Source organism: Phytophthora ramorum (assembly GCF_020800215.1).
Source record: "Phytophthora ramorum isolate Pr-102 chromosome Unknown Phyram_PR-102_s0003, whole genome shotgun sequence".
NCBI lineage: Eukaryota > Oomycota > Peronosporomycetes > Peronosporales > Peronosporaceae > Phytophthora > Phytophthora ramorum.
This window is the reverse complement of record NW_027150649.1, coordinates 2,055,997-2,081,631: the sequence shown is the minus strand read 5'-3', so window position 1 is coordinate 2,081,631 and position 25,635 is coordinate 2,055,997. Positions and strand designations below refer to the sequence as shown.

Genomic DNA, 25,635 nt, shown 5'->3' with positions numbered 1-25,635 from the left:
TCGCGGCCTCAACCTGGCGGTCTGTGCGTCGGGGTCGTCGGGCGTGCACGTCTACGGGAGTGACATGGAGATCTCGGTCACGTACTTGAAAAAGCGCGTGCAAGTTGCGGCGCCGAAGCTGAACGCCAGTGCGGCCAGTCAGTGTGAGGTCGTCGTGAATGCCACCGCAGTGACGGCGACCGCGACCGCGTTACTCACTGGTGAACCGATTCCCGAGAGTGAGGCGAGGAGTCTTGACTTTGGCTCCGACGTCGCTCTGTCCGCGACTACTTGCTCGTGCAAGTCGACGCCGCGCCCGTGTCTGTTCATCCACGGCCTGGGAATCGACTACGCCGAAGAGGAACTCCAGGACTCGTTCCCCTACTACTGGGGCAACCTCACGGACCATGCGCCGTGCTGCACGGACTTCAAGTACATCATGTGGAACTCGCAGGAGACCGGCTGGGACAACGCCACCCAGCAACAAACCGTGTGCGACCTTGCAGCCTCCGTGACCGAGTCGGGCTCGCCGACCGAAATCGCAGACACGATCGTCGTGACGCACTCGATGGGCGGACTGTTGCTGGCCAGCGCAGTCGCGAACGGGAGATGCACCCTCGCTAACAGCAGCTCCTGGGTTGCTACGAGTCCTCCGATGACAGGAAGCATGGGCTCGGACTATGCCCAAGAAGCCTGCGACGGAGAGCACACTGTTTTTATGGAGGCTCTGGGGAATATCACGGGCCAATGTCCTGTGCTCGGCGGCACGCTGTCGCTTGCGTATGAAGACGGGACTCAGGCCTCCAAGGAGCTAAACGACGCGTACGTGGCCGCACAGGAAGTCTACCGGACCCGCGTCCACGCAGTGATGTGCAGCGATGGGTATTCAGGGCTCTTCTCCATCTACCAGCCCATGTACTGGCTGCTAGGTGTGGGTCTCCCCCACAACTCGGGCGAAAACGACGGCTTGGTGGAGTTCCAGAGCTGCGCTGGCGGCTTCCCGCTGGATCGGTTTGGCGACCACTACGCCGACCAATTCTACGTGACGACTCTCAACCATGCCGACACGACGTTCTACAACGGCGACGGCCTCTTCAGCGCTGCCAAGAAGCCTGTGAAATGGTTCGAGTGCGTGCTGTAGATGGACGCATAGGACCAGGATACTAGTAATAGACAACCACTATGAACCAGAAGTTGCATTGCACCCTGGAGGCTTTCAAGCATCTTCCTGTCCGAGTGTGGACAGATTATTCCGAGACGCCTCAAGTCCGTTTCGAGCACTTGTCTGCTTTGGCGACTATTTCGGAAAGTAAAACGACCCGACTCGCTTCAACTTGGTGCTGTGTAGGGACGCGCTGCAATGCCGGACAAGTCAAGAGCCTAATCTTCAGTCGAATCGCCGTCCCAGTGGCGCCATGGGTAGTATGAAGGGCCCAAGCAGCGACATTAGCGCGAGCAGTCGAGTGATACCAGAGGGCGAGACTGAGGTCCCGCCTCCGCGAGAGGCGGACATGCCCTCACCCAAGGAGGAGGCAGAGCTCTTGGCCAAGCTCGCTTCGCCACTGATCCCCCAAGATGCTTCACAGGTCGTTCCAGCAGACCAGAGCACGATGCTGGGGTCTATTCTCCCAGAAACAACGTGTGTGTCTCCAACACAAGAGCAAGAACGTGGGGCGGAGGATGCGGCTCGGAAGAAAACTCGGCAAACCAACGATCCGGCCATCGACACCATCAGATCGATCGAGTTTGACGTCGAGAGCGACAAAAAACGGAGTTGGAAGGTGATCGGCAAACTTGCGGTGCTGGCCAAATCGATGAACGCGCATACCATCGACATTTACCACGACAGGAAGCTCAACACTAGCCGCTTCATGGTTCACCCGAACTCCAAGATGCGGCGAACTTGGGAAGTTACGACTGTGTGCTTGGTCTTGTACGTGTGCGTAATGGTACGTCCTGCGAGAGATAGCCCGTTAGTTGTGGCACTTTTTACAAGGAACTAATTCACACTTTTTGTCATACAGATTCCATTCATCATTGGTTTCCAGTTCGTCGATTGGAGCAGACTCAGCGGCATGAACACATTCATCGACGTCTACTTTGTTGCAGGTGAGCTCGGACTGCACTCAAGTGCATGCGTTCTTGTCTGACAATCGTTGGTGCCTTGAGCAGATATGGTCATGACACTGCGGACGGGGATCGTTTCAAATGGCGAGGTGGTCATGGATCCCAAGAGAGTCGCGCGGAAGTACTTCCACTCGTGGTTCATCGTGGACCTCGTCTCCAACTTCCCCCTCGTCTTGTTCGTGCCATCGTCCGGCAAGTCGCTCAAGATCGTAAAGCTCCAGAAGATCCCGAAGCTACTGCGCATCGGCCGCCTGCTCAAGTATCTCCGCGAATACGCCAAGTACTATAATCTCATCGTCAGCTTCCTGGGCCTCGCGATGGGGTTGCATCTTTTCGCGTGCCTATGGGCCAGTTTGTTCAACGAATGCTACGGGGAATTCGACGAAGAGCTTTGCGGCGAAGACGAGGTGCGTCAATCTACACGTCGATTGAGCCTGCCATCAAACTTACCTACACCGTGCTTTCCCTTTTTACAGTTAGCGCCGATGTACGTTCAATGCATCCACACCATTATGCTGATGTTCTTGGGCATCGGCGAGAGCACGACGTATTCCAGCATTGCAAGGCTACAAAACCCGGAACTGAGAGCGAATATCGAGCTCTACTACATGAGTATCACGGTGTTCATGTTGGGTACGGTGTTTTCGTCTTTTCTCTTCGGCAACGTGCTCGCTCTGCTCATGAGCTGGGACCAGCAAAAGGCCCAATTCCGGAACCGGATGGACATGATCAAAGCTGAAATGAAATACTACGAGTTGCCGGAGGAGTTGCAGCATCGCGTTCGTAGAAACTACGACTACCTCTGGATTAACGTAAGTTTCACTCCACACAGCTCAGTTGATGGCCTGCTACATGAACTCACCGTTCTGTTTGCTCTTGATGCTCACAGCAACGTGCTTATTCAGATATGATGCTGCTGAACCAGCCTGGCATTTCCAAGCCTCTCAAAACCACCATCGCGCTGCATTTGTACAAGGACTTGGTCAAGACAGTTCCGTTCTTTGCTGGATCCGATTCCCGATTTTTGGGAAAGGTGTGTCTTGCACTTGAAACAGCAGTGTACTTGCCGGGCGACACGATCATCTACTGCGATGATATCGGCAAAGAGATGTTCATCGTTCGCAAAGGCCTCGTTGAGATCCTGATCCCAGACCCTGAGAACTCGGAGAAGCGCATTTACCTGCGAGACGGCAACTTCTTTGGCGAAACAGCGCTGGTCATCGATGTGCGTCGTACGAACACCGTGCGCGCCGTCAATATTTGCGACTTGAACATGCTCAGCAAGCACGCCTTCAACGAAATTGCTGCAGAGTATCCCGAGTTCGGCGAGCGCATGAAGCGAACTGTGATCAAGCGCCAGCTGGACAACATGAACATCCAGTCTCCCGTTGAAAAGGCAAAGGTTCACAATCAGCTGACGCTGGTTGTGGAAAAATCTCTAAAGCAGCGGCGGATGTCCGTATCGCTTCGGACCATCTACCGCGCGAAAAAATTGGGCGATAAACTCAAAGATATCGCTGACCGCGCATCCAAACCTGTTCGTCGGATGTCACGCGCAGTTGCCCCTCGTCAAACTCGCATCCGTCCATCAATACGTGAAGACTCGCAACGCAAAGCATCGATCGAGACGTTTAACGCAGGCGGCAGCACTCGAGACATGGCGCATTATTCGAGCCCAATGAGCGGTTCAAGCGGCCGAAGTTTGCTTCCAAAGCGCCAGCCAGTTCATCGTACGAACTCGGGGCTGCCACGACAGGGGACGCATTCCAGCGCGATTGGTACCGAAGGGACTGGCAGCCGACGCAATATCGACCAGCCTGGAGGACGACGGACAATCGACGGCCCTGGTGCTCGGCGAACGATCGACTCCGTCTCCCGAAAAATCAGTCGCTCCGAATTGACGCTAGATTTGATCCCGTCCGCGCTGGCTGATATCACAACCATGGTGGAGCAGATCCGACAAACCACGCAGCTCTTGAGTCTTCGACTGGGTGCCCCCGATGATTTCGACGACGACGAAGATGACGACGACTTCGAGTATGAGGACACGTTCAGCGACAGCGTGTCGGTAAACCTTCTCGAATCCCCTGTCTTCCCTCCTTTGACGGAAGAGTCCGAGGAGGAAATGGCTCGACGAGAGAGCAACAGCATCGTACGTGTTCCTCCAATCTCTAAGCACACCCGTTGAAGTTGCCTAACACCGAGTTCTGTTTGATTTGTTTTAGTTCGTGCCCAGTGCCGGTAGCTCCTCGAGAACATCCAGCAATCCGGTACGATAGATATCGTGGTGACTTTTCTCGAACTTGTAGCCTTGCTCACGCTCTTGTGCTCATCCACATCGATAGTTTGGCGACACGTCGGTAGTCAAAGAATTCGCCCACAAGGGGTGATCACCTCCCTCCTTTCAGCGTACCAGAAGTTGCAAGCAAGAGCAGCGTGAAAGTCCGTCTACGAGAGTAATATTACATGCAGCCACTCACCACGCTCTACTTAGGCGTTCTCCTCTTCAACTTTTCCCTTTTGAGCGCTCTTGTAGTCGGAGATGACGGACGCCAGCAGCATTTCTACGGTGGCCGATTTATTGGGCTTCTTTTTGCCATCTCCGTGCGCGTTCAGCTTGTCAAGAATTTTGTGGTTGAGTTCCGTCTTGGATTCACCAAGTTTGAGGATATCGTGATCCACCGTATTCTCGGAAATGAGCTTGTAAATGGACACGGGCTTCGTCTGGCCGATTCGGTGGCAGCGGTCGCAAGCCTGTTCGTCGGCAGTCGGGTTGAAGTCCAGATCGTGCAGGATAACCGTGTCGGCGGCAGTGAGATTGATACCGAGGCCACCCGCACGCGTGGACAGCAAAAAGACGAAGATGTTCTTGTCTTCATTGTACGTGTCAATGAGCCCTTGACGTTCCTGCACGTCGGTGGAGCCATCCAGTCGCAGATACCGATAATCCATGTGACTCATCAGAACTTGTAGCAAGTCCAGAAGTTTGGTCCACTGAGAGAAGATCAGCACTCGATGGCCCTCCCTCTGGAGCTTCGGAAGGAGTTTCCGTAAGTAGTCAAACTTTGCGGATGCCAGGATTGTTTCCATAGGCAACTGCAGCTTGCGCAGTTCCTCGATTGCTTCGTATTGCACACAAAGATCGTGCAGCTCGAAGTCGCTGTAGGACTCGATCTCTTCTCGAACTCTACTGACGGAACACTGGTTGCCGAAGGCTTCGGCTCGATGCAGGCATCTGCTCATGGTTTCCAACACATCATCCGATACGAAATGTCTGCGAAGCAAGACGGGGTGATTTGCAGCCTTGCGCAACTGCGTGAAAATGGACGCAGGGGAAGGTTCTTTTTCTGGCGGTGCATCGTGTGCCGCCATCCATTGCCGCTCATCCTTGTTCTTGTTTTTCTTGCGCTCCTTCGCCGCAGCTTTTTGTGCAGCTCGGACCTCTCTGCGCTTAATGACGAAGTCGAGCAGATCTGTATATGCCTTGTGTTGATCTTCACCCACCTTGAGGAGCTCGACAGAGACAGTTTTCGGCACGAGCTGGCTCAGCACGTACTTCTTTTCGCGTCGAAGAATGAACGGTGCCAAGATCTTCCGCACCTTCTCGCACTTCTTTTGCTCACTCCCGTCGAAGAAACTCAATAGCTCATCGGAACCATGATCAAACATCCGCGGCATCAGGAAACTCAGCATCGTGAGCAGCTCATTGAGGTTGTTCTGGATCGGAGTACCACTCAACACCAAGCGCGTACGCGCGCGCAGCGCAGTGATGCGCTTGAAACGCGACGTAGTCGAGTTCTTGATACTATGACCCTCGTCTAGGATCATGTAGCCGAATTGGAAGCTTCGGAGAAACGCGCGTTCCTCTTGGCTCGAGTCGCGCTCGAAGTAAGTGTACGTCGTCATCATAATGTCAAAGTCGTCGCTAGTAAGCGTATCCTCCATCTCGCGGCGGTGGTCCTTCACGCCATGGTACTTGACGACACGAAGCTTGGGTGCAATCCACGAGAATTCTCGCGTCCAGTTATTCAGCACGCTCGCAGGCACAACAATCAGGTGCGGCCCCGCCGAGCTCTTATTGGAATCCTCCATGGACTTGAGCAGCAACAAGAACGCAATCGTCTGCACGGTTTTGCCCAGTCCCATCTCATCAGCCAGCACGCCAGACACATTGTTTTCATGGAGTAGCAGCAGCCAGTTGACCCCCACGACCTGGTACGGCTTCAATTCGAGCGTCTCACAAATGTCGGGGATGTCGGCCTGGGTGACCACCCGCTTATCACCGCCATCGATCGACGCCAACGACATGTGCGTAGCGTCCTCTTCGTCCGTTGCATCTGCAGGCGACGTCGAGGGGCTACTGGACGCCGACTTTGCCGCGTTGCCCGACCAAGCCCGCACCGACCGCCGCAGCTTCCTGGCAAGGCCCTCACACTCCTCCAGCAACTGTCCGACCTCGTCATGGGACCGAGAGTAATGCTCGTCCTCATCCGAGTCGTCGTAGTCGTTCTGTTCCTCGTACGTGAACCTCCTCTCCTTTTTGGTCTTCCCTTCCTCCCTCCGGCCGCGCCAGCCATCAGCCGCAACCGCCTTGTGCTTCTTCGCTGTGTTGCGTCCGAACGCCGCCATCCAGTCTTTTGCAGCGGACGTTGAGCTCTCCAGCTCTTTTTCAAACGCATCGTCGTCTCTAGGCGACGACACGTCCGAGTCCACTGCGAGGTCCTGCACATGAACGTCTTTCGGGTCCGCCTCGTCGTCCGACTCGACAATCGCTCGAGAGCGTTTGCCACGCCGCCTCGTTGGCGCGAGTTCTTCGTCGTCGTCTGCGTCTTCTGCAGTGCTGGCGTCTTCAACGTCGACCACTTCGACGTGTTGTTTTACTTGTTTGAAACAAGTTTGCTTTTTTGCGAAAAATGACGACACAAGTCTGGATCCTGCAGGACGCGCCCCGGCCTGCGCAGGACGACTGGAGGCCGACGAGCTCATGGTGATGCGCGGCACGCGCGTGGGCAGCACGAGCAGCGCGGCCTTGGGCGCCGCGTCCGTGTCCACCACCTCGTACTTGGTCAGCGTCCCATTGGCGTAAAAGGCGTCGCGCAGGCCCAATAGGAGCACGTCGCCCTGCCGCAGGATGCTCTGTTTGGCCTGGCGCGTGGCCACGATGCTCGTCTTGCCGCAGCAGCGCAGCGCCACCTTGGGCCCGCTCCGGTACACGGCGCCCTTGCCGCCGCACACGCGCTCCTCGCTGCCGTCGCCCGCCAGGCGGAACAGCTTGCCGCTCACGCTCTCCTTCACGCCCAGCGCCATTGCGTCGGAAGTGGTTTTGGCGCGGTTTTCAATGGCGCGGGAAGTGAGGCTATGCCGCGAGGAGCGATTGGCTGAAAGGGACATTGTTGACGATGAAGATGATTGGATGGAAAGGAAATGAACGGATATGATTGGACTGCTAAGAAGATAAGGCTGACGGTACTAGCTGAAGCAGGATTTACCGGTACACGTTACCGGTGCAAGCGGTTCGCTTCAAGCAAGGATAGATCAAACAAGGACTGGTGAGTTGCCATTGAACGTTCACGATGCTGCATTAACTTAAATAGTGGAGAGGGGCCGGGTGCTTTTGGGATTTGATGTGCGTCGAGGCGCTTCGGTTCGCGGCCTCGCGCAGCTGTACCACCCCCAGTCGGTGGTGTCGGCTGCTCTCGTGTCGTGTCTTCAGTCTGCTGAGGTCCTTGTGCCATGTCACAGTCCAGTTCCATTGCTGTCTGTGTGTTGAATCGGCGGCAGGGGGAGTTCCGCTGCAAAACTTGTCGACGATCATGCCGAGATGGGTTTGCCGACCACCTCGGACATGCGCACCATCTCGGACGGTCGCAGCATCTCCGACGCGCGCACGTACATCCTGTCGGTGTGGATGCGGTCACGCGGTCGTGGCGTGCACGGGGCTTCGTCCTCCATTTCGGGCGTCGCCTCCGACTCGGTCGACACGCCGTCCTTGCGCAGGAAGAGCAGCACGCGGCGGTTGCGCGCGTACTTGTGCGAGCGTCGGCGGTCCACAATCTCCGACATTCGGAGGAGCTCCTCCTCCGTGTCCTCGCCGTCGCTCATGTCCTCGGACAGCGAGTCCATGTCCGTCCCCTCGGTGGACCCTTCACGGGACGCCACGTCCGCCTCCGCTTCGGGTTCGTCGACGTCCTCCACTTCCACTTCGTACTCGGCGTCGTCCTCCATGACCGTCGTGAGAGACCCGCACTGGTTGATGGGCGCGCGGTCGGCCGGGCTCAGCTCGATGGGCAGGATGGCCTTGTGGAACGTGTAGGCCTTGTGGCTCGGGTCCTGCACGATGGCGCTGCCCAGGAAGCCGCGCAGGATGGAGAGGCCAATGGGGCTGATGTCGCGCCGCACCAGGTAGTGCTGGCTGATGAGCAGCCGGTGCAGCCCCATGAGGTACTCGAGGAAGGCGTCGCACCGGTGCTCGACCACTTTGCCCGTCGTGTGGCGGAACTTGTGCTTCTTGGGGAAGTAGAGGTCGTCCACGAGCCCCGAGATGCGCGGGAACTCGTCGCCGAAGAGCTTGAAGTGCTCGGCCACGAGGCCGCGCAGCATCATAAAGTCCGAGTAGCGGCGGTGCACCACCCAGCTGCGGCCGGTGATGGCGTTCTGCACGTGCACGGCGAAGATGGTCGTCTTCTTGCCGAGCTTCGTGTCGGTGGACACGACGGGCTTGACGTGGTACACGGCGATGGAGCCCACGTTGACCATGGACCGCTCGACGGCGGTGCCCCCCATCGCCACCTGCAGCGTCTCGCCGCCGCGGTTGGTGGGGCGCACCACGAGCTGCGGTACGTGCTGCGTCGTCTGCGCTGTCAAGGCCTCGGGCGTGGCGCGTAGTGGCCGCATACGACGGCGCATGGCGGAGCTGTTGGTCATTTTGTTGTTCGGCATGTTCCCTGAAGCTGCTGAGACCGTGGAGACCCACAGGTTGTGTGACGCTCGAGGTTTTCACGAATGGAGAGCACGGTGCGGCCGCGGCCAGCGCGGCGCTGGCTTGGGGTGCAAGCGCAAAGCCGGATAAGAGACTCAGCTCTGCACAGCTAGAGTTACTCACAAGATGCCTTTTTTACTGACTAGCTTGTGTTTGGAAGTTCAGATTAACCTTGCACAACGGATTATATCTGTAAATAGAATCTATATCAGATATAGCAATACTATCCGTTTAGACAGTAGACGGTAACGCCAGCTCAAGCTACAACCACCACGTCAAAAAGAAACCGAAAAAGAGGTGAGAGACGCGAGTGACTTTGCTTTTATCGAGAGTCTCGATTCGAGACTGTTGGCGACGCCCCACCAAGCGACTTTCCATAGACAACGCAAGTGAGAGCGTCGAGATTGGCTTTTCCTGGAGCAAATGGCACGCAGGGTGATGTTTATGCTGCCCTGGTCTTGCTGAAAGCTGCCGGAAGATCGTCGAAAGCTGGTGTCGCGAGGAAGTAGAGAAAAAACTACTAAGGCATCGATCACAACCTTCTTCCAGCATCGCTGGATGGTATCAAATCTGCCAAATGAGCTATCAGGCTTGGCGTTTGGCAAGTATCACTCTCACACCATGCATTTCGCTGACTACAGTATCAAGTCGGTTGAACAATGTATCATCTGTCTCAGGTATCATTCAGCACAGGTTAATCTGTAGCAAGTCGTCACGTTGAAGGCTAGCTGCAACGTGGCAAGTCCATTGCAGTGAATTGCAGTGTGCAACGCAGCGGGAAAATCCCGCACCAAATGCTCCACCCCAACGCTGCCGCAAATTTTGGCCTTCTGCGCCTCTGCATGAAGGTTGAGTATCACTTTGGCGTGGATGAAGCTTGGCATGACCACGGTGGCGGCGCTCGGAGCTGGCAAACACCAGCTGGGCTCGACCGGCTGGAGGTAATTTTTTCTTGAGCGGAGCGGGCCTCAACCAACTTCTAATTGGAAGCGCCCCTGCTCACAGAGCGAGGACAGTCGCAGCAACAAGCGCCACCGGCCGCCGTTCGCAGCGTGGTCCCTCTATCCCAGCGATGACCTGAAAGGCAACGGATATTTTCATCAAAATGCCACGTTGGGCGCGTACAGGCCACGTCATGCCGGTGGGTGGAGCGATGAAGAGAAAGCCCTGCGTCCTGTACTGATACTTTTGCGGCTTCACATTCTGGCGCCGAACCCGCCTCGTCACGCGTGCGCTGCAACTGAGCACCCAGCCTCTGCCATCACGTTTCTCGTCGGCAGAGTTTACACTGGGCACCTGCACCCTCGACGCATATGGCCAGCATTGCGTGATGCCTTCGCTGGCGCCCCGAACGTGATCAACTTTTGACCAGCTTTCTGGTCTTCCCCTTCTCACTCCATGCGGCTTGGCCGAACAGCTTTGCCAGCTGGTATCCGCTACCTGGTCCCCCCTTGCTCACAGCAAAATATTCCGATCCACCGGAATCGATCCCCATCGAGATTTCTGCCGAGCCACAAAAATTGACTTTATGCGCGTCGGAGAGGTGAACTCGAGGAGAGCACTGGGGAATTGCCCCATTCGGCTTCAAGTGCAGGCGCCTGCATGTACTACATGTAGTACCAGAGTCCGCGTATCGATACTGTGCTTTATGCCGTACCGACAAGGATTCACTCGGATGCACCCCGAGCGAAGCACCTGCGCCTGCCTACCCAAACCAAGCACCACAATCCGAAGCAATAAAAAGCTCCTTTCAACCAGATCGCTGCAATAAAGTGCTCTGCATCGCTGCCAGAGGTTGTGAGTCAACTCGCACCATGCGACGATACCATTGGTCGAAATCATTTTCAGCCAATCGTGGAACCTCGCGTCTTTCCGCGCCAAAACTCAAAAAGCAGCGCAAAATGTCCAGGCCGAACCTGCAGCACACGGTGCTGCTGGCGAGCGACTGCCCCAGCAGTTGCCTCAATGGGGTCCCCGTCATGCTGGGCATCGACGAGGCGGGACGCGGACCCGTGATGGGCCCTATGGTCTACGGTGCTGCTTATTGGCCGGTTGCAGAGAACGATTCCATGTGCGCCTTGGGCTTTGACGACTCCAAGGCGCTTAGCGCTGACAGTCGCGCGCAACTCTTCGAGAAGATGCGGACGACCAAAGGCCTCGGGTGCGAATTTGTACAACACTTTTTCGCGCAAACTCGCCAATTTACTGACGTTTTGCGCTTGTTGCAGGTGGATCGTGCGCCTCATTTCGGCGGCCGAGATTTCGGACAAAATGCAACGCCAAACCAGCAACTTGAACGAAATGTCTCGCGACGCGGCCATTCAGCTGATCAACGAGGTGCAAAAGAAGGGAGCAGTCGTGAAAAAGGTGTTCGTGGACACGGTGGGCGACCCGCGCTGGTACCAGAGCTTCCTGACCAAACACTTCCACGGAACCATCGAGTTTCGCGTCGAGAAGAAGGCCGACAGTCTGTTCAAGGTTGGTGCAAAAACTTTTGCGCTAATGCTGCACAAATTGTAGAGAAAAGAGGGCACTTAATAGGGTGATGCCATTTTAGGTGGTGAGTGCGGCGAGTATCGCTGCCAAGGTGACGCGCGACCGCGTTATCTCCGACTGGGAGTGGGAGTCGTCGGCGCTCGCCCTCCCGACGGACTTTGGCTCTGGATACCCCAGTGACCCCAAGTACGTGGTTCGTTTGGGGCTAGGAAAGGTTTGTATTGAGGATTGACTGTGGTGGCTGCAGGACCCCGGCGTGGCTGAGCAGCAACATGGACGACGTGTTCGTGTTCCCCAACATCATCCGCTTCAGCTGGGGAACGGTCGAGCCGTTCGTCGAGAAAGCTGCCAAGGTCGAGTGGCCCCACGAGAAGGAGCTCGACAAGGTGAGCAGAGTGTTTGTTTCTTTACAAGTTGAAGCTTGCACTAATTATCTTCTCTCCAGGCCAACGCTCCAGCGGGAACGCAGTCCATCACGTCGTTCCTGGCCCAAGCGCCCAAGAAGTCCAAACCTGCAGTTCGCGCCGCCTTCTTCACGCAGCGACACCTCCACGACGTGACCGATTTTTAGCTCCCAAAAAAGTCATAGAGACCCATATATACCCTCTCCAATTTTCTTATTCACATACAAACTCGCAGTCACTCCTCGGACGAGCCCCACTATGGACGAGTGCTTGCACCGCGGGGAGCTGTGGCAGTTTAGCGCGCAGTTCGGGGGCTGGTTGCGCATCCGCCTGCTTCTTTTGCGCCATGCGCTGGTCGTGGACCCGGACGCGGACGGCGGCACGCGCAAACGCCGCAACTCGCTGCCACTCGGGATGGACCTGTGTCTGGTGCAAAACATCCGCGAAATCCGCAAAGAGGACGGCACTCTGCGGCGCAGCAGCCACAGTTTTGGCCAATCCGAGAGCGGCGCCAAGTTCCGATTTGCAGTCGTTGCGCAGCAGAATCTGCAGTTCGCCACGAGCACAAGAACGCAAAGGGACGAGTGGCTACACTGTCTGCAACTGGCCACGAAGCTTGGCGCCGAACAAGAAATGAGCGACCGAAATGGTCGTACAGTTCGTTAGTATTCTATCCGATTGTTTTAACTAACTGCTGCAAATGTTGTGCAGCGTTTGTTCGGTTCGCGTCCAGCGGGTCCGAAAGTGAGGAGGACGAAGAGAACCGACCGTCGTGGTCCGAAGAGAACGCGCTGCGCTCTGCGCAGCTGTTGTCGCAACGCACTCGTGCAAAGGTTGAGAGCGCGAAAAGCCCTGTGTCGCTTGTGCTTTTGCGGGTCACGGCCACAGATGGCGATGGCGACAGGTATTTGCGCAAAAACGTTTTGCACTTTGCAGGGTTTCTTAGCTGACGCAGTTTTGTTTGTGCGTTGTAGCGTGTCGACTGTTGTGCCTGTGAGCGAAGCCTCGGAAGGGAAAGTGAGCGTTGGCCAAGTCAAGTTGGATGCGGTCAAGCAGCTGCGAGCGGAGCTGCGTCGACCCGTGAACGGGGAAAAGTCGGATCTTTTGGCGCTCCTCGAGCGAAAAGCGGATACTTTGGTGCTGTACCTGGACGTCGGAGACCAATGGCTCACGGACGAGCAGCAGTCCATCGGCCACTACATCCTCGGCTGCGCGAATCGCCGCATCCAGCTCGCGCTAGTCCCCGCGAACAAAATGCCGCAGCCGACAATCGACCTGGCCATCGTCGGCACCAAGAGCAAGGTGAGCGACCTGTCGCAGCGCTCGTACACGAGCTACGTGATCGACGTGTCGTTCAACGGAGCGCTTTGGCAGCTTTCCCGGCGCTACAAGGAGTTCGACGCGCTGCACAGCCACCTGAAGAAGAAATACCCCACTTCCGAGCTGCCGGGTCTGCCCCCGAAGCACGTCTTCACGCCGCTGGAAGGCGAGTTCGTCACCCACCGCAAAGAGCAGTTGGAAGCGTTCCTGAAGCAGTTGCTGCTGCACCCCGTGACGGGCGCAGACGTGATGCTCATGTCGTTCCTGGGCGTTGTGTCCGTTTCGCGCGACCCCGAACTCGGACACCGGGAGAAGAGCGTGGTGCACGTCACGTCGCTGCACGACAGCATTGCTTGCGGCGACATCATCCTGTTCTCGTGTCGGTTCGGAGCCAGCCGCTTGCAGCGAAAGGTGCGTCACTTCGAGTTGATTTGGAGGGAGGTATCGTGCTGACAGTTGTGCTGCAGTTCACAGGATCCAAGTACGACCACGTTGGCATCGTCGTCCCGGGCGAGTCGCGCGTTCTCCTGCGGATCATGGAAGCTACCTCGGAGGGGATCCAGGTGTACTCGTTGAAAGCGCGGCTGATGGCCTACGCGCGCGAGGTGTCCGACTCGATTGTGGTGCGTAAAGTGGCGGCCGAGCGCACCCCAGAGCTGGTTGAGCAGCTGAGAGAATTCGTACGCAGCGTTGACGGCAACCCCTACAGCATCCTCGGCATCCTTCGCTCCGGCGGGGAGTCGGACCGGAGCCTCTTCGGCTCCGTCCGTGCAGCGAACCGTGTGTGCGAAGCCGCCGCCGACGCCTTTCCCACTGCTGGCAGCAGCACGAGCTCAGCGCCATCGTCCCCCATGACTGACGGGGACTTGACCAAGTCTCAGGATGACAAGCGCAAGTACTTTTGCTCCAGTTTAGTGGCCTCCGCCTGGAAAGAGCTGGGGTGGCTGCAGACGAAGCGGAAGTCAAGCTCGTTCTGGCCGGGCAGTTTCCAAGACGCAGGAGAGGTCGAACGGCTGCTCGCGCCGGGCGTCGGCTTGGAACCGGAGGCAGTGATCGACTGCCGGATTGTTGAGGTGGGGCTAGCAGCGCAAACTTGATAATTGCAAACCTTAGCCTAGAAGTACTCGTCGAAGAAGGTTTCGAGTTTCTTGGCGAACGGTAGGTACGGGTTGGCGTTGCGATACACTGCGATCGCCGACAGCGCCTCCACGAACTCGGCGAAGACAAACTCGCTGTCGGCGTCGTACCCGTTGATACTGGACGCGGCGTTCCCGATCTCTCCGTCTTGCTGCACGAAAGACACAAGCTGCTTGATTTTGCCGTGCGGGAAGAGCGCGTCGATGAGCCGTCTATCCTTCAGCAGGCCCTCGAAGTCGCTCAGGTCGAGCAGTTTCCCGCGGGACTGAGGGTTCTTGTTCCTCTGCGAGTACGTGCTGAAAATGCGCTTGAGCTTCTTCTCCTGGGTCTTGCAAACGTGCTGCACGTCGGGATGGATCATTTGCTTCTTGAACGTCAGTCCTTGCTCCTGGAACTTCTTCGTCAAGGGCACGACCTTGTCCACCACCAGGTCCAGCACGCACAAAAGGAGCGACCCCGACCCATTGACCGTCTCCATGCTGACTTCGTCGCCCATGTTCATCATGGTAGCGATCTGGCCCATGAACTCGCGGCGTTTCTGGTAGTTGTGGTATGCAACGCGAGTCAGAGCCTCGAAAAACTCGTTCGGAGTCGCGCCTCGGTCGTCCGTGTCGTCCTCGCCCTCCGCTCCTGTGCCTGGGCCGGGACTGGAGTTACCAGCTCCCACAGCGGAGCCGTCCAGGGGGATGCCGCCGTTGGATTGCCTTGATTGCTGGTAGATCACCTGCAAGTGCGACCTCAGAATGTTCTTCTTGTTGGTGACGCCGGCCTTGGTCATGACTTTGAGGAACTCTTGCTCCAGAATGCCTTTGCCGCCGGCCGCGCTGCCGTAGATCCGGAAGATCTTGATCAGGTCGAGGACATTCTCCTTGTAGACCTGCTCGATCCTGCGGAACTCGTCCTCGCTCTCGCAAAGCGACAGAAGCTTTGCCGCTGGCAGCGCTACCCACGACGCCAGCGTCTCTTTCTCGAGCGCCACAGAAATATTCGAGTCCTTGCCGAGGACCCGCCTGCAAAAGTCGTTGAACGCTTCTCGAGTCACGACCCGTTTGTGGTTGCTCGCGATGCGCCGAACTGCCTTGCAGATGTCAATGAAGCGCAAGAACTGGAGGTTGATCCGCTTGAGTTTGGTCAGGAAGATGTAGAGCTGCTGCTGGGCGAAGGGGTCGCACTCGTTCTCGAGAAGCGAAGTCTTTACTTTCTGCCACTGCGGCGCCAAGAACGAGTAGCTGAGGTGGAACCGTGGAGAGAGCGTCATGCCCGGCGCGACGTAGTTCGGGTGGAAGAGATACAAGTACACTGCGTACGCGTACAGCGAGTCGAAGTCGTTGAGGACGAAGCTGTCGCGCGTGACGATGTCTGGTGGCAGGTTCAGCACTCGGGGGACAATCTTGAAGTACGCCCGAAGCTGCACTTGTGCCGAAGGCGACAGCGTCGTCGCGGTGGTCGACGTTTCGGCCGCTACAGAGGCCGCCGTGTTCGTCAACTCGGTGCTTCGGATGCGGTCGTACTCGGCTTGTGCGTCGGACGACGTGTGGCACAGCAGCTTGAGCATGACGCCAGGACTGGCGATGACTCCTCTCAGGTCTTGGAGGAACTTGATGGGCTTGAACTCCTTCTTCTTGTCCTTCGGCCGGATCTTGGTAGAGCGCGTACCAGTACCAGCACTCGAAGGTTTATCCGGAGCGTTATCGGTCCCTTTCGTTGGAGACGCAGTCGCGGCTTCAACCGTGTCGCTGCTGGTCGACCCCATCTCAGCCCCACGTCGACGCTGGAAGTTAACCCACTGCATCAGGCTGTCGGAAGGAGCCGATCGGTCGATTCTCTCGACGGTTTGGTCCAGGAGCTTCCTCAGGATTTCGTCGTCCTTTTCTTCGTCAAGCCCGAAGCCGTCGATCTGGGGCATGGCGTGCCCACTACTCAATGCGTCCAGCAGCTCAGTGCCGTGAGCAGCTTCAAAGAACTCGCCGGCAGTCGTCGGATACATCTGAGTAAGCTGCAGCGTTTCTGGAGACACCGGAAGGGAGCGTTGATTAGCTGGGCGGGTTCCGACGAGCTAAGAGGGAGGGAATTGCTTACTCAGTACGCTGTCGTCAGCCTTGCGAAGAGAACCATGAAGCAGCTCCAGGATCGCGTCTCCAGCGGTATAAACCAGCTTTAGCGTTTCTTGCTGAGTTTCTCGCAAACGATCGATTTCCTAAAGCACAAACGTACAAAATGAGAGCGACAATTTCGAGGGACCTAGTGCTGTTCCACCAACCTTTTGAGCTTCTAGCGGCGTATCGCGTCTAGAGTCACAAAATCGTCAGTCTCTGATCCTGCAGGACGAGTGGCATACAGTTCTGGTACTTACAATTCTTCTTCGTAGTGGTACCGCATCTCCGCCATCTTCTCCTTGCTCCGAATTCGCATGAACGACCGCCAACTTCCCCAAATTCGCCGTAGTTTCGTCATTTCGTTTCTGATAAAGAACGAAATGTAAGTTTTGCACTTTGGACCAACAAAATGTGCACGTACCGCTTGTAGGCAACTTGAAATCGCTGCAGCCGCTCGTCCGTCACCCGAGCAACGTGCCCTCTCCACACAGCGAACACGTTATGCCTGCACTTGCGGTTGGTCTGAGACTCTTTGATCGAGATGATTCGCTTAATGGTGGCCTGCTGCTGACTGCTGGCTGCGTTGACCTTCTTCCACGCCACGAAAACCATCCGCATGATTTGAAACCTTAGCACCAACACCGTGCGGTTCATCATCATGATCGCAGCCTTGGCCCGTACGAGCCCCGCTTGCTTGAACGTAGCTTCGACTTTCATTGCCACTCGATCAAACTTCGCGTAGTCTAAGATCCGCTTCGCCAGCTGAAAGAAGCATACAAACTTTAGAGCAAAGCACTATGTGCAGTGAGACGCAGCAACGAACCTTGTCGGGCTTGATTCGGGGGTCAATGCTCAGTATCATGTCGATCAGGTACTTTAGTCGCGGTGCGTCGCTCATACGGGCAGAGCCACAAAACGAGCAGCGGAGGACCCACATGAGGTTCGTCCCACTGCAAAAGCCACACGTAACAGGGTCTCCACAAGTGACCAGCGGGTTCTTGGCCGCGCTGGGAGGCGTCTGGTACGTTGAGAAGACGACGTGAGGAGTGATTCCGCGGTGGTCAACGTTCCCCTTTGTCACCAATCCGCCGTCTTCGTACTCCACGGGCCCAATTAGCGACTTGAAAAAATGCTGTCGGTGCCTCACATCTGCCACGCCTTGCGCTAGTCCGTCGTCCGCGCTGCTTTCGCTGCTCTCCATGCCGTCAGCGTCATCTCGATCGTTGTTAATGGCGCTAAAGACAACTGGATGTTGAAGCTTTGTCGTTCTTCTTCTCCAGTCAGCTTTACCAGAGGTGACCGAGGCGGATCGGTTGGACGGGACGAGGGAATTCAGTCGCTTGTTTCCAGGCGATTCGGTCTCCACCACAGAGTATTTGCGCGGCACTACGCCCGTCTTGTGTGAAGCTGTTGGTACGGGAAGCACTCCAGAACCGACAACTGCGCTCATACGGTGTCGCTGATGTCCACCGACCTGGTTGACAAGTTGAGACTCGCCAAGCGGCTCCAATGGCGTATTCCGGCGCAGTGGCGTCTTGGAGGTGGCGTCGACGCTCCGCATGGCCATCGTCTTGTGGTATCTCGACAGTGACCGACCGGTCAAGCCAAAAAGGTAACGTCCACAGCGAGAATGAAGGTCCTAGAAGTTGCAGTACCATCACTCATGCTATAAAAAAAACTATTCTAAGAGCTCACTTTAAGAAAGGTCATCGCAATAGTTCACCGATCTCTGCATATTCAGCTGGAAGAAGCTCTTCTCCTTGTTCATTTCTTGAGGAGATCACCGGAGTTTCGCAGGGTTTGCGAAGGTGATGGCGTCTGCTCCATCGGCCAGCTTGACTGCTGGTTCAGGCGCTGCATCGAGTGGCCCGGCGTCGGCAGCGATTTCGAGTGCCAGTCTCTGCTTCTCGACGGATTTACTCTTCAACCTGGACGACGTGCGAGCCGACTGCGCCTCTGGTCTGGCAGCGCATGGCAACTTGGTGGCGATGCTCAAGAGCCGAATCAACCTGGAAAGGACGTACGCCCAGGAGCTGAGCAAGATGGCGAGGCACTCGCGGCTGGACGAGACGGAGCACGGCACGATGAAGTTCGCCCTGGCGAGTTTGAGAGCGCAGTACTTGAACACGAGCGTGCAGCACCAGCAGCTGGCCAAAAACCTCGAGGAAGACGTGCTGAGACCGATCGAAGCCTTGTACGGGTACAACAGCCAGAAGGCGCAGCATCTCACTCGCCGAATCAACAGCGTCAAGAAGGAAACCAAGGTACAAAGCCCTATTTTCTGCTTGCGTAGTGTAGTTCCTGCAGGAATTGACGATGTGTACGCTGCAGGTTCAAGAAGATGCCTACAGAAGAGACTACGGCGCCTTTGACAAGAACTTCCGCGAGGCTTCTGCGTCGTTTACTGCAGCAATGGACTCAGGCGTGTCAAGCACCCTGCTTGAGGACCAGTATCACCGCCGAATCGCGCAAATGGAAGGCGTGGACCCTACGAATACGCAGTACTCGACCACACTGGCGACTCGGTCCGACAAGTCCTCCGGTACTGCGGCGTTGAAGACGATGAACAACAACAAGCTGGTCAGTTGGCTGCTAGCGTCTGCCGAGAACCACCGCAAAGAAGACGTTGGGATCAATACTGTGAAGCTTATGGAGGTAGACCACGGTTGCTACAGGCAATTGTCACGGCAGTGGCTAATGATGGGATGCTGTGCTTGAAATGTAGGCTGCAGAAAGGTCCAGGAGGAAGTGCCAGCAGTCTTGGCAAGGCGTCGAGACAAATCGCCTCAAGATGTACCGAGCTGTTCAATCTGTGCTGACGGATTACCAGGTATAGTCATTGATCGGGAGGAACCTGAAACTTGTTGACTAACATTGATCGATTTTTACAGCAAATAGCGGAGGATCGTATCTTCACTATTGCTACGAACCTTCGCAAGCATGTGGTGTTTGCAGCATCGGCTCTTGCTAACGAGCAGGTAAGCTTGTGCAAACCATACGCCACTTTTGACCTTGTTCTCGGGACTGATTGCTGGGATTTTAGTACGACTGGCAGGTGATTTCGACCAAGTTTGAAAGTGTGGATCTGAAAACCGACATCCACGACTTCATCCTGCAATGCCATTCCGGAAACGAGAGTCGAGTGCTGCTGGCAGACATGACGGTGAATGATTTGTGCAACGACGCAACTCGCTCCCTAGTGTCGTCGCCATCGTCGAAGCCGTGCCGGCCACTGCGGAAGACTTGCCTCGAGATTCGCGATATCTCGTCCAAGAAGATTCCGTTCGACTACGATGGCAACCAGGAGCTTTTGTGCGATGTGTTAGGAACTCGCCCCAGCAGATCGCGGGCTGTCGAGTATCGCCAACGACAGTTCGATCACCATCAAGAGACGTCGTCGCATGATGAACGCTCCCGCTTGCGGATCGACTGCAGCGCCTCATCCACGGAAAACGACTCGCTCGCTGACTCCGTAGTCCAAACCGCCGATGATCCAGTTGATGCTGAATCGGAAGACAAACGCTCAGTTGCCCACCAAAGTGAACCGCAGCACGATAGTGAAGAGTTCACACCGAGTGGCAGTCCATCCAATGGATCCCTCATGACGCAGTTTACGAACCACGACCACGAATTCGAGTTTGCTACAGGCCAAACGGAATTGGCTCCAGTTGTCAAAGAAGATGGACCAACTCTTTAACGCCAAGAGCTAAGCATAAGACATATAGGAATAGCTTGACATGAGCGAAGACCAACGTTGTCAACCCAAAAACGCCGCATTTATGGAGCTTTTCTGCGTGCTCAACCTTAATTTTAGCTGGAGCATGGCTGCTGCATTCGTCGGGGTCTTATAACCTCCTCGCAGTCCCTCGTTGGCACCATTATCAAAGCATCAGGTTTCTGCCATGGAAGACTACATTCGAGGCGTCCTCTGCGGGTACTTGCAGGTGCAAAATGGCACTCGAGAGAATGCAAAGCGAAAGCGCACGTTTGTCGTGCTCTCGGACTCGCGCATGGACTACTATCTCACCGACCCACGCCCGGCGTTCGCTGCGAAGATTGATGCCACGTACTTCCTGACCAATGCGACTCGATTGCACTATTACTTGGAACTGAACGCCCGTGCGCCGCCACACTCGATCTGCCTGACGACGGACAAAACCACCGACGTGTACGTTGCTGACACCCAACAAGAGGCCGATCTGTGGTTCCGCCATATCTCCGAGCGCCTCGACGCTCTGTCAACGATGCTCAAAGGACCTCTCATGTTACGCAAAGAGCTGTCGCCGAACCAGCAGGTCAAACGCTTTGTGCTACGCACGAAGTATCGGTGGAAGCCGCGGCATGTCGAACTCGGGCGCTCGACGTTGCGCTTTTGCAAGCCGTCTGACCACCGGACGAAAACAATGAAGCAGTTTGCGCTTACAGCAACCAGTTTCGCCGGTCAGGAAACCACGACGTACCTGCGTCAGCTCTCGGTTCTAGCGTCGTACTCCATCCCCGTTGATCCAGCGCCGCAGACACTCAAAGGCATCAAGAGAATCGAAAAAACGCGTCGAGAAGAAGAAAACCGAAATGACGTTCCGAACGATACGAGCATGAAAACCAACGAGGTTCGGCCAAAAGGCTCCAGCGTCGCGGCCTTTTACCCGTTCATCGTGACCACCGGCCAGGCGTATCTCCTGTTAGCTGCCCCGACGGAGCAAATACGAACGCATTGGATCCTCGCTATTCGCTTGCGAATCATCGCGCTCAAGTATCGTCACAATGGTGGACCAAAAGGCCCACAAAAGCAGCCAAGCCTGCTAGCTGCGCAAGAATCCAATCCGTACCAACTCCAAGGCTTCGTTGAAGCTCAACCGAAGCCTGGTGGGCCCTGGAAACAGCATTACGTCGAGCTTGACAACGGAATGCTGCGCGTGAAAAAGAGCGAGCGAAAGTTGGGCTCGATTTTCGAGGTGCAACTCGTGCCTACCTGTCGCGTGGTTCCACTACTGCAGAAAGCAAACGCGTTCACAGTGCGGAGTCTTGGATGCGAGGTTGCGTTCGCCCCTGGATCTGCAGTGGAGGCGCGTCGATGGATGGAACTAGTCCGAAATTCTGCAGCGTCCATGGATCGAGCACGTTATCAGCGGGTATTCCACGATGACATTCGGGCTTTGTTACGCCACAGCGTTGTGTACGCGCTTGACATTGCGTCCGAGGCGAACGCGGGCATCGTTTTGGAGAGACATCACAAGCGCATTTTCGTGCTGAGCCACGAGCCACCAGCCCCTCGATCACCACGACGTGTCACGATGGCAGCACTTGTGAGACGAGTGAGTATGCTAACTGCTGCAACGTCCAGCGCTTCAACAAGAACCTTGTCTCCTTCATCTGGATCAGCATCTCCCGTTGACTCGCCATCTGTGACTGCAGCAGAGACACATTCTGCTGCCATCATCCCACGAGGAAGCGTCTTGGTGGGTATCTCGCAGTTTGGCATGGAGCACGACTCGGTCGACACCATTTGGCATACTCTGAGACAGAAGAAAGGGTGCTACAAGCAGGCAAAACGACTGCTCTTCCGTGCTCCCGCCGTGAAGGAAGGCATTCTTCGGGTGAAGTTTCGTGCTGCTGATGACTGGGTGCTCCATCGATGCCGACTAGCGAACTGCATGTTTCGCGTTGAGGACACTGAGAACCGCAGTGGCGACGCACTGGCGGAAGTTGCCCTTCGCGATTGTGAAGTGGAGCTGTTCAGCGACGACGACTGTGTCAATGGCATTAAACTCACTGTGGCAACTGCCAGCGCCTTGGTCCGCACTGTCGTTTTCATGAATGTTTCAGTCGACGATGATGCGTTCCTGTGGTTTGCCATGCTACACATGGAGATTTCTGTAGCTCAAGGCAGCCCCAGCTTCCCATTAACCACTGGCTCGTTGGCTGGAATCCCATCAAATGCCCCTCCATCAGGAACTCCATCGACGAGAGACGAGAAGCTTGCAGCCGATCAAGCTAAAGGCTACCGGGACTGCACTGTCGTGGGTACTCGCGTAGAAGAAATCGAAAAATACGCACGAGAGCAGGAAAAGCTTTTGGTGAGTCCTGCCGCTGAGGTTCGCGTAAAGCAACAAGCCGACTTACCGATTGACCCTCTTCGACACGTTGAGAAACACCCAGCGGTACATCCAGAAACTTCAGCAGCTCTCAGTCCTGCTGACGTCACTTGCTTCTTCCAGCACCTTGACGCTGTCGGGTCGGGTAAAGTGTCCTCGGTTGGCCTTATCTTCACCATGAAGCTGATAACAAAACACATCCATGCTCAAGGGAAGCCACACGAAAGCATGAGACTAGAACACGGGGAGGAACCTGCGCTGCCCGACAGCAAACCGCTCGGTGCTTTTCTCACTGCAACTGAGGAGTTCAATTTACAGGGTCGTGACAGCCTAACATCGGACGAATTCGCGGCCGTCATGTCCAAGGTAACTCATCCTGGCATTGTCGAGCTTGTGCGGAAGGAATCGCACAACGACATTCAATGCATTTAGTAAGACACTCAAATAACGCAGTTGAACGGTCAAATTACCTTGGCGTCTCGATCACAGCTTGGACTCTACCAGGCTTTTCATCTCTTTCAGCTCGTCGAACCAGTCGCTCCAGGCGTCTATATCTTCCGACAAATCTGGTTCCTGCACAACATGATCACCAGTACCCGTTAGTAGTGCGGCCTTCAAGGTCCTTAACGACACAGCAGCCCACCTCAAGCACGAAGACCGTCCTGGACTGCGTCTCATCTCCCTGCTGAAGCTCTTTAAACCCCAGTGCAAGCAAACACTGAGAGCCGCCAGCATACTGCCCCAGGTCAGCGTGAAAGTGGGCGTTATCCTTGGGAATATGACGAAAGGCAGCGTTTTCCGGCGAAGAGCAGATATTGCTCACTACAGCCTGGAGCTTCTGAAGAGACTGGCGAAATAACATCTAAACGTGACACAAAGGTCAATAGCATTCCCACATAACAACCACTTGGTCGGCATACCTCGCCCCCTGTGCTTTCCCGGAGCATTGCAATAGCTGTCTCCAGCCCCTCTTTGCCCTGTGGGATCGACGCGTTCAGGCGTTCGCGCTCTTCCTCCTCCACCTGTCGCTGTCGCTCTTCTTCCACCCGCTCCTTCTCTCGCTGCTCTCGTTTCTTCTGAGCTGCAGCAGCCAGCGCTTCAATGCGTCGCTGTTCTTCACGCTGGTGCTCAGCTTCTAGATTCTGAGCTTCTAGTTGCATACGCTGCTGCTCCTGTTGTCGCGCGAGTTCTGCAGCACGCTGCGCCTCCTTCTTCTCCGTCTCTCGAGCAGTCTCCACCACCTTCTTTGCAACTTGTTCGTCTGTCAACTTGTTGATCTTCGCTTCGACCTGCAGACGCAGCGGCGCCTCCTCCTCCAGTGCGAGCTTCACGTCGTCGTAGCGACGCAGAAGATCTTGTACTTTCGCCAGCATTTTGGGCCCGAACCGAGGCTGGCTTGTCACGGGATCCACCATGGAGCAGCGTGCTCGGAATTTCTCCATCATGACGCCCACGTCCCCATCGACTGCGGTCTGTAGAAGCGCAGAGGGAGCCAATAAACAAGTGTCAAGGTGATATTGAAGTGGATATGCAGCATTGGAGATCCGTTAACCCACCAAAAGGAAGCTGAAATTCTCCTCTAGAGGGATGTTAGCATTGCCACCGATAGTGCACTCCTGTAGCAGCGCTAGACGCGCCTCCAACGACCCCACGAGCTCCGTAGCTTGTCGGAATTCGCTCATGCTATCGTGCGTACTTAGCAGTAAAGCGTACTTAGATGGAGTTACGTGCACCGAAATGGCTACGTTGAAGCGACCAAGAGAAGAAGGTGGCGGCCTCGAATTCCAATGCAACGTCGAGTGTAGTGACCTCGATTCATAGCCGAGCTTTGCCCTCTATAGATGGTTGTTGCTAACAGCTTGCCGAGCGAAGAAAGCCATTTGCGAACTCGCCTCGAACATCTCTAGCGTCTTCAAGCAGAGAAAATGCCCAAGCTGCTCGCTGCGCTGATCTTCGTTTCTGTTCTTGGCGCTGCAGGTGCTCAATATGCTGAAGAATTGTTGCCTGCGTCTCGCGTCCTGAGGGGTCAAACCCATCGACTACTGCAAGAAGCGAACGTGGCGACGTCGTCGTCCGGGTCTGCCGATGGGGACGTCCTCAACTCGCTCTACGAGGCGTGCCACTGGTACAGCCACTTTGCCTTCTGGAGCTGCTGCGGCTGGAAATGCTCGTAGACGTCGGTGCACGCCCGGTGTATGAAGCGCTGTGCACGATTGTTTTGGTAAAGCTCAATGTACTACAAATTCTAGAGAAGGTGGCCTGCCAGTCGCGAGACTGTGCCCTTGGTGACTGCAATGAGGCATGCCAACCACGAGCGGCCATTCAGTCGATGTTATAACAGCATGATTCCATCCCAATTGCTTCCCTTGCGTTGCACCAGCACTGAGAATTTTTCCGACCGATGGCAGCGCTGAGAATACTTTTCGCGTCGCTGCCAAGCTAGACTGTCCCTTTTGACCATGCGACTAGCCATTTGCACATCGAAATGAGTTGAAGTGGTGGATTTCATCACAGCTCAAAGCAGTTGCCACGAGCCCCTCGCAGGGCGCCAGCACTTGCAGGTGATACGAAGACGACGAGTGGAGCAGCATTCATGTGAGCGTCTACAGAATGCAGCGGCTCATTCGCGATTTCGCCCCTACCAGCTCAAGTGTCCCCCAACCAAGTCGCCGTCCACCATGTCCAAGCTCTTCGCTGCCGCGCTCCTGATCGCTGTGCTCGCCCTCGACCCGACCAGCGCCCACCTCCACGCGGGAGATGACTCGCCACAGCTCTTGCGAGCCACCAACGGCGACCGCCTGCTGGCAGCAGACTCGTCGACGTCCACGGACGGCTCGCTCGCCAGCCTGCTGTACGAGTCCAACACGTCCATCAAGGGCTGCCACTGGTACGATTACTTCCTCCCCTGGTCGTGCTGCGGCACCAACCAATGCTAATGGACGTCGTCCGGCAGCTCACCACTAAGCGAGCATCACCCACAACCCACCAAAACTCGTTTTCTT

The 25,635-nt window shown here is 56.0% G+C and overlaps 11 protein-coding genes across 11 annotated transcripts; 7 read left to right on the top strand and 4 right to left on the bottom strand.

Annotated features, from left to right (window-relative positions):
• Nucleotides 1-697: 697 nt before the first annotated feature.
• On the top strand, nucleotides 698-1,120 carry KRP23_3825 (uncharacterized protein; the record flags this gene model as incomplete). The annotated part of the gene is made up of 1 exon (XM_067888727.1): nucleotides 698-1,120. The coding sequence occupies one exon, from the start codon at nucleotides 698-700 to the stop codon at nucleotides 1,118-1,120; it is 423 nt and encodes a 140-aa protein (XP_067747942.1).
• A 274-nt stretch (nucleotides 1,121-1,394) lies between these two features.
• Nucleotides 1,395-4,496, top strand: KRP23_3824 (Potassium/sodium hyperpolarization-activated cyclic nucleotide-gated channel 4; the record flags this gene model as incomplete). The annotated part of the gene is made up of 7 exons (XM_067888726.1): nucleotides 1,395-1,928; nucleotides 2,004-2,088; nucleotides 2,152-2,513; nucleotides 2,583-2,918; nucleotides 2,996-4,258; nucleotides 4,332-4,376; nucleotides 4,452-4,496. 7 exons carry the CDS (start codon nucleotides 1,395-1,397, stop codon nucleotides 4,494-4,496), a joined length of 2,670 nt encoding a protein of 889 aa, XP_067747941.1.
• Nucleotides 4,497-4,596: 100 nt separating this feature from the next.
• KRP23_3823 (Protein CHROMATIN REMODELING 19) lies at nucleotides 4,597-7,413 on the bottom strand (the record flags this gene model as incomplete). The annotated part of the gene is made up of 1 exon (XM_067888725.1): nucleotides 4,597-7,413. The coding sequence occupies one exon, from the start codon at nucleotides 7,411-7,413 to the stop codon at nucleotides 4,597-4,599; it is 2,817 nt and encodes a 938-aa protein (XP_067747940.1).
• A 504-nt stretch (nucleotides 7,414-7,917) lies between these two features.
• On the bottom strand, nucleotides 7,918-9,000 carry KRP23_3822 (uncharacterized protein; the record flags this gene model as incomplete). The annotated part of the gene is made up of 1 exon (XM_067888724.1): nucleotides 7,918-9,000. The coding sequence occupies one exon, from the start codon at nucleotides 8,998-9,000 to the stop codon at nucleotides 7,918-7,920; it is 1,083 nt and encodes a 360-aa protein (XP_067747939.1).
• A 1,986-nt stretch (nucleotides 9,001-10,986) lies between these two features.
• KRP23_3821 (Ribonuclease H2 subunit A) lies at nucleotides 10,987-12,152 on the top strand (the record flags this gene model as incomplete). The annotated part of the gene is made up of 5 exons (XM_067888723.1): nucleotides 10,987-11,246; nucleotides 11,314-11,563; nucleotides 11,643-11,767; nucleotides 11,829-11,967; nucleotides 12,027-12,152. The coding sequence occupies 5 exons, from the start codon at nucleotides 10,987-10,989 to the stop codon at nucleotides 12,150-12,152; spliced, it is 900 nt and encodes a 299-aa protein (XP_067747938.1).
• A 91-nt stretch (nucleotides 12,153-12,243) lies between these two features.
• On the top strand, nucleotides 12,244-14,402 carry KRP23_3820 (Sorting nexin-17; the record flags this gene model as incomplete). The annotated part of the gene is made up of 4 exons (XM_067888722.1): nucleotides 12,244-12,634; nucleotides 12,697-12,889; nucleotides 12,960-13,716; nucleotides 13,773-14,402. The coding sequence occupies 4 exons, from the start codon at nucleotides 12,244-12,246 to the stop codon at nucleotides 14,400-14,402; spliced, it is 1,971 nt and encodes a 656-aa protein (XP_067747937.1).
• A 17-nt stretch (nucleotides 14,403-14,419) lies between these two features.
• Nucleotides 14,420-18,105, bottom strand: KRP23_3819 (uncharacterized protein; the record flags this gene model as incomplete). The annotated part of the gene is made up of 6 exons (XM_067888721.1): nucleotides 14,420-16,449; nucleotides 16,522-16,639; nucleotides 16,703-16,730; nucleotides 16,796-16,903; nucleotides 16,960-17,300; nucleotides 17,362-18,105. The coding sequence occupies 6 exons, from the start codon at nucleotides 18,103-18,105 to the stop codon at nucleotides 14,420-14,422; spliced, it is 3,369 nt and encodes a 1,122-aa protein (XP_067747936.1).
• Nucleotides 18,106-18,349: 244 nt separating this feature from the next.
• KRP23_3818 (uncharacterized protein) lies at nucleotides 18,350-20,235 on the top strand (the record flags this gene model as incomplete). The annotated part of the gene is made up of 5 exons (XM_067888720.1): nucleotides 18,350-18,802; nucleotides 18,870-19,193; nucleotides 19,264-19,368; nucleotides 19,430-19,516; nucleotides 19,582-20,235. The coding sequence occupies 5 exons, from the start codon at nucleotides 18,350-18,352 to the stop codon at nucleotides 20,233-20,235; spliced, it is 1,623 nt and encodes a 540-aa protein (XP_067747935.1).
• Nucleotides 20,236-20,440: 205 nt separating this feature from the next.
• Nucleotides 20,441-23,065, top strand: KRP23_3817 (uncharacterized protein; the record flags this gene model as incomplete). Its single annotated transcript, XM_067888719.1, has 1 exon — nucleotides 20,441-23,065. The coding sequence occupies one exon, from the start codon at nucleotides 20,441-20,443 to the stop codon at nucleotides 23,063-23,065; it is 2,625 nt and encodes an 874-aa protein (XP_067747934.1).
• Nucleotides 23,066-23,116: 51 nt separating this feature from the next.
• Nucleotides 23,117-24,315, bottom strand: KRP23_3816 (uncharacterized protein; the record flags this gene model as incomplete). The annotated part of the gene is made up of 4 exons (XM_067888717.1): nucleotides 23,117-23,206; nucleotides 23,277-23,495; nucleotides 23,554-24,105; nucleotides 24,190-24,315. The coding sequence occupies 4 exons, from the start codon at nucleotides 24,313-24,315 to the stop codon at nucleotides 23,117-23,119; spliced, it is 987 nt and encodes a 328-aa protein (XP_067747933.1).
• A 996-nt stretch (nucleotides 24,316-25,311) lies between these two features.
• KRP23_3815 (uncharacterized protein) lies at nucleotides 25,312-25,569 on the top strand (the record flags this gene model as incomplete). The annotated part of the gene is made up of 1 exon (XM_067888716.1): nucleotides 25,312-25,569. The coding sequence occupies one exon, from the start codon at nucleotides 25,312-25,314 to the stop codon at nucleotides 25,567-25,569; it is 258 nt and encodes an 85-aa protein (XP_067747932.1).
• Nucleotides 25,570-25,635: the final 66 nt, after the last annotated feature.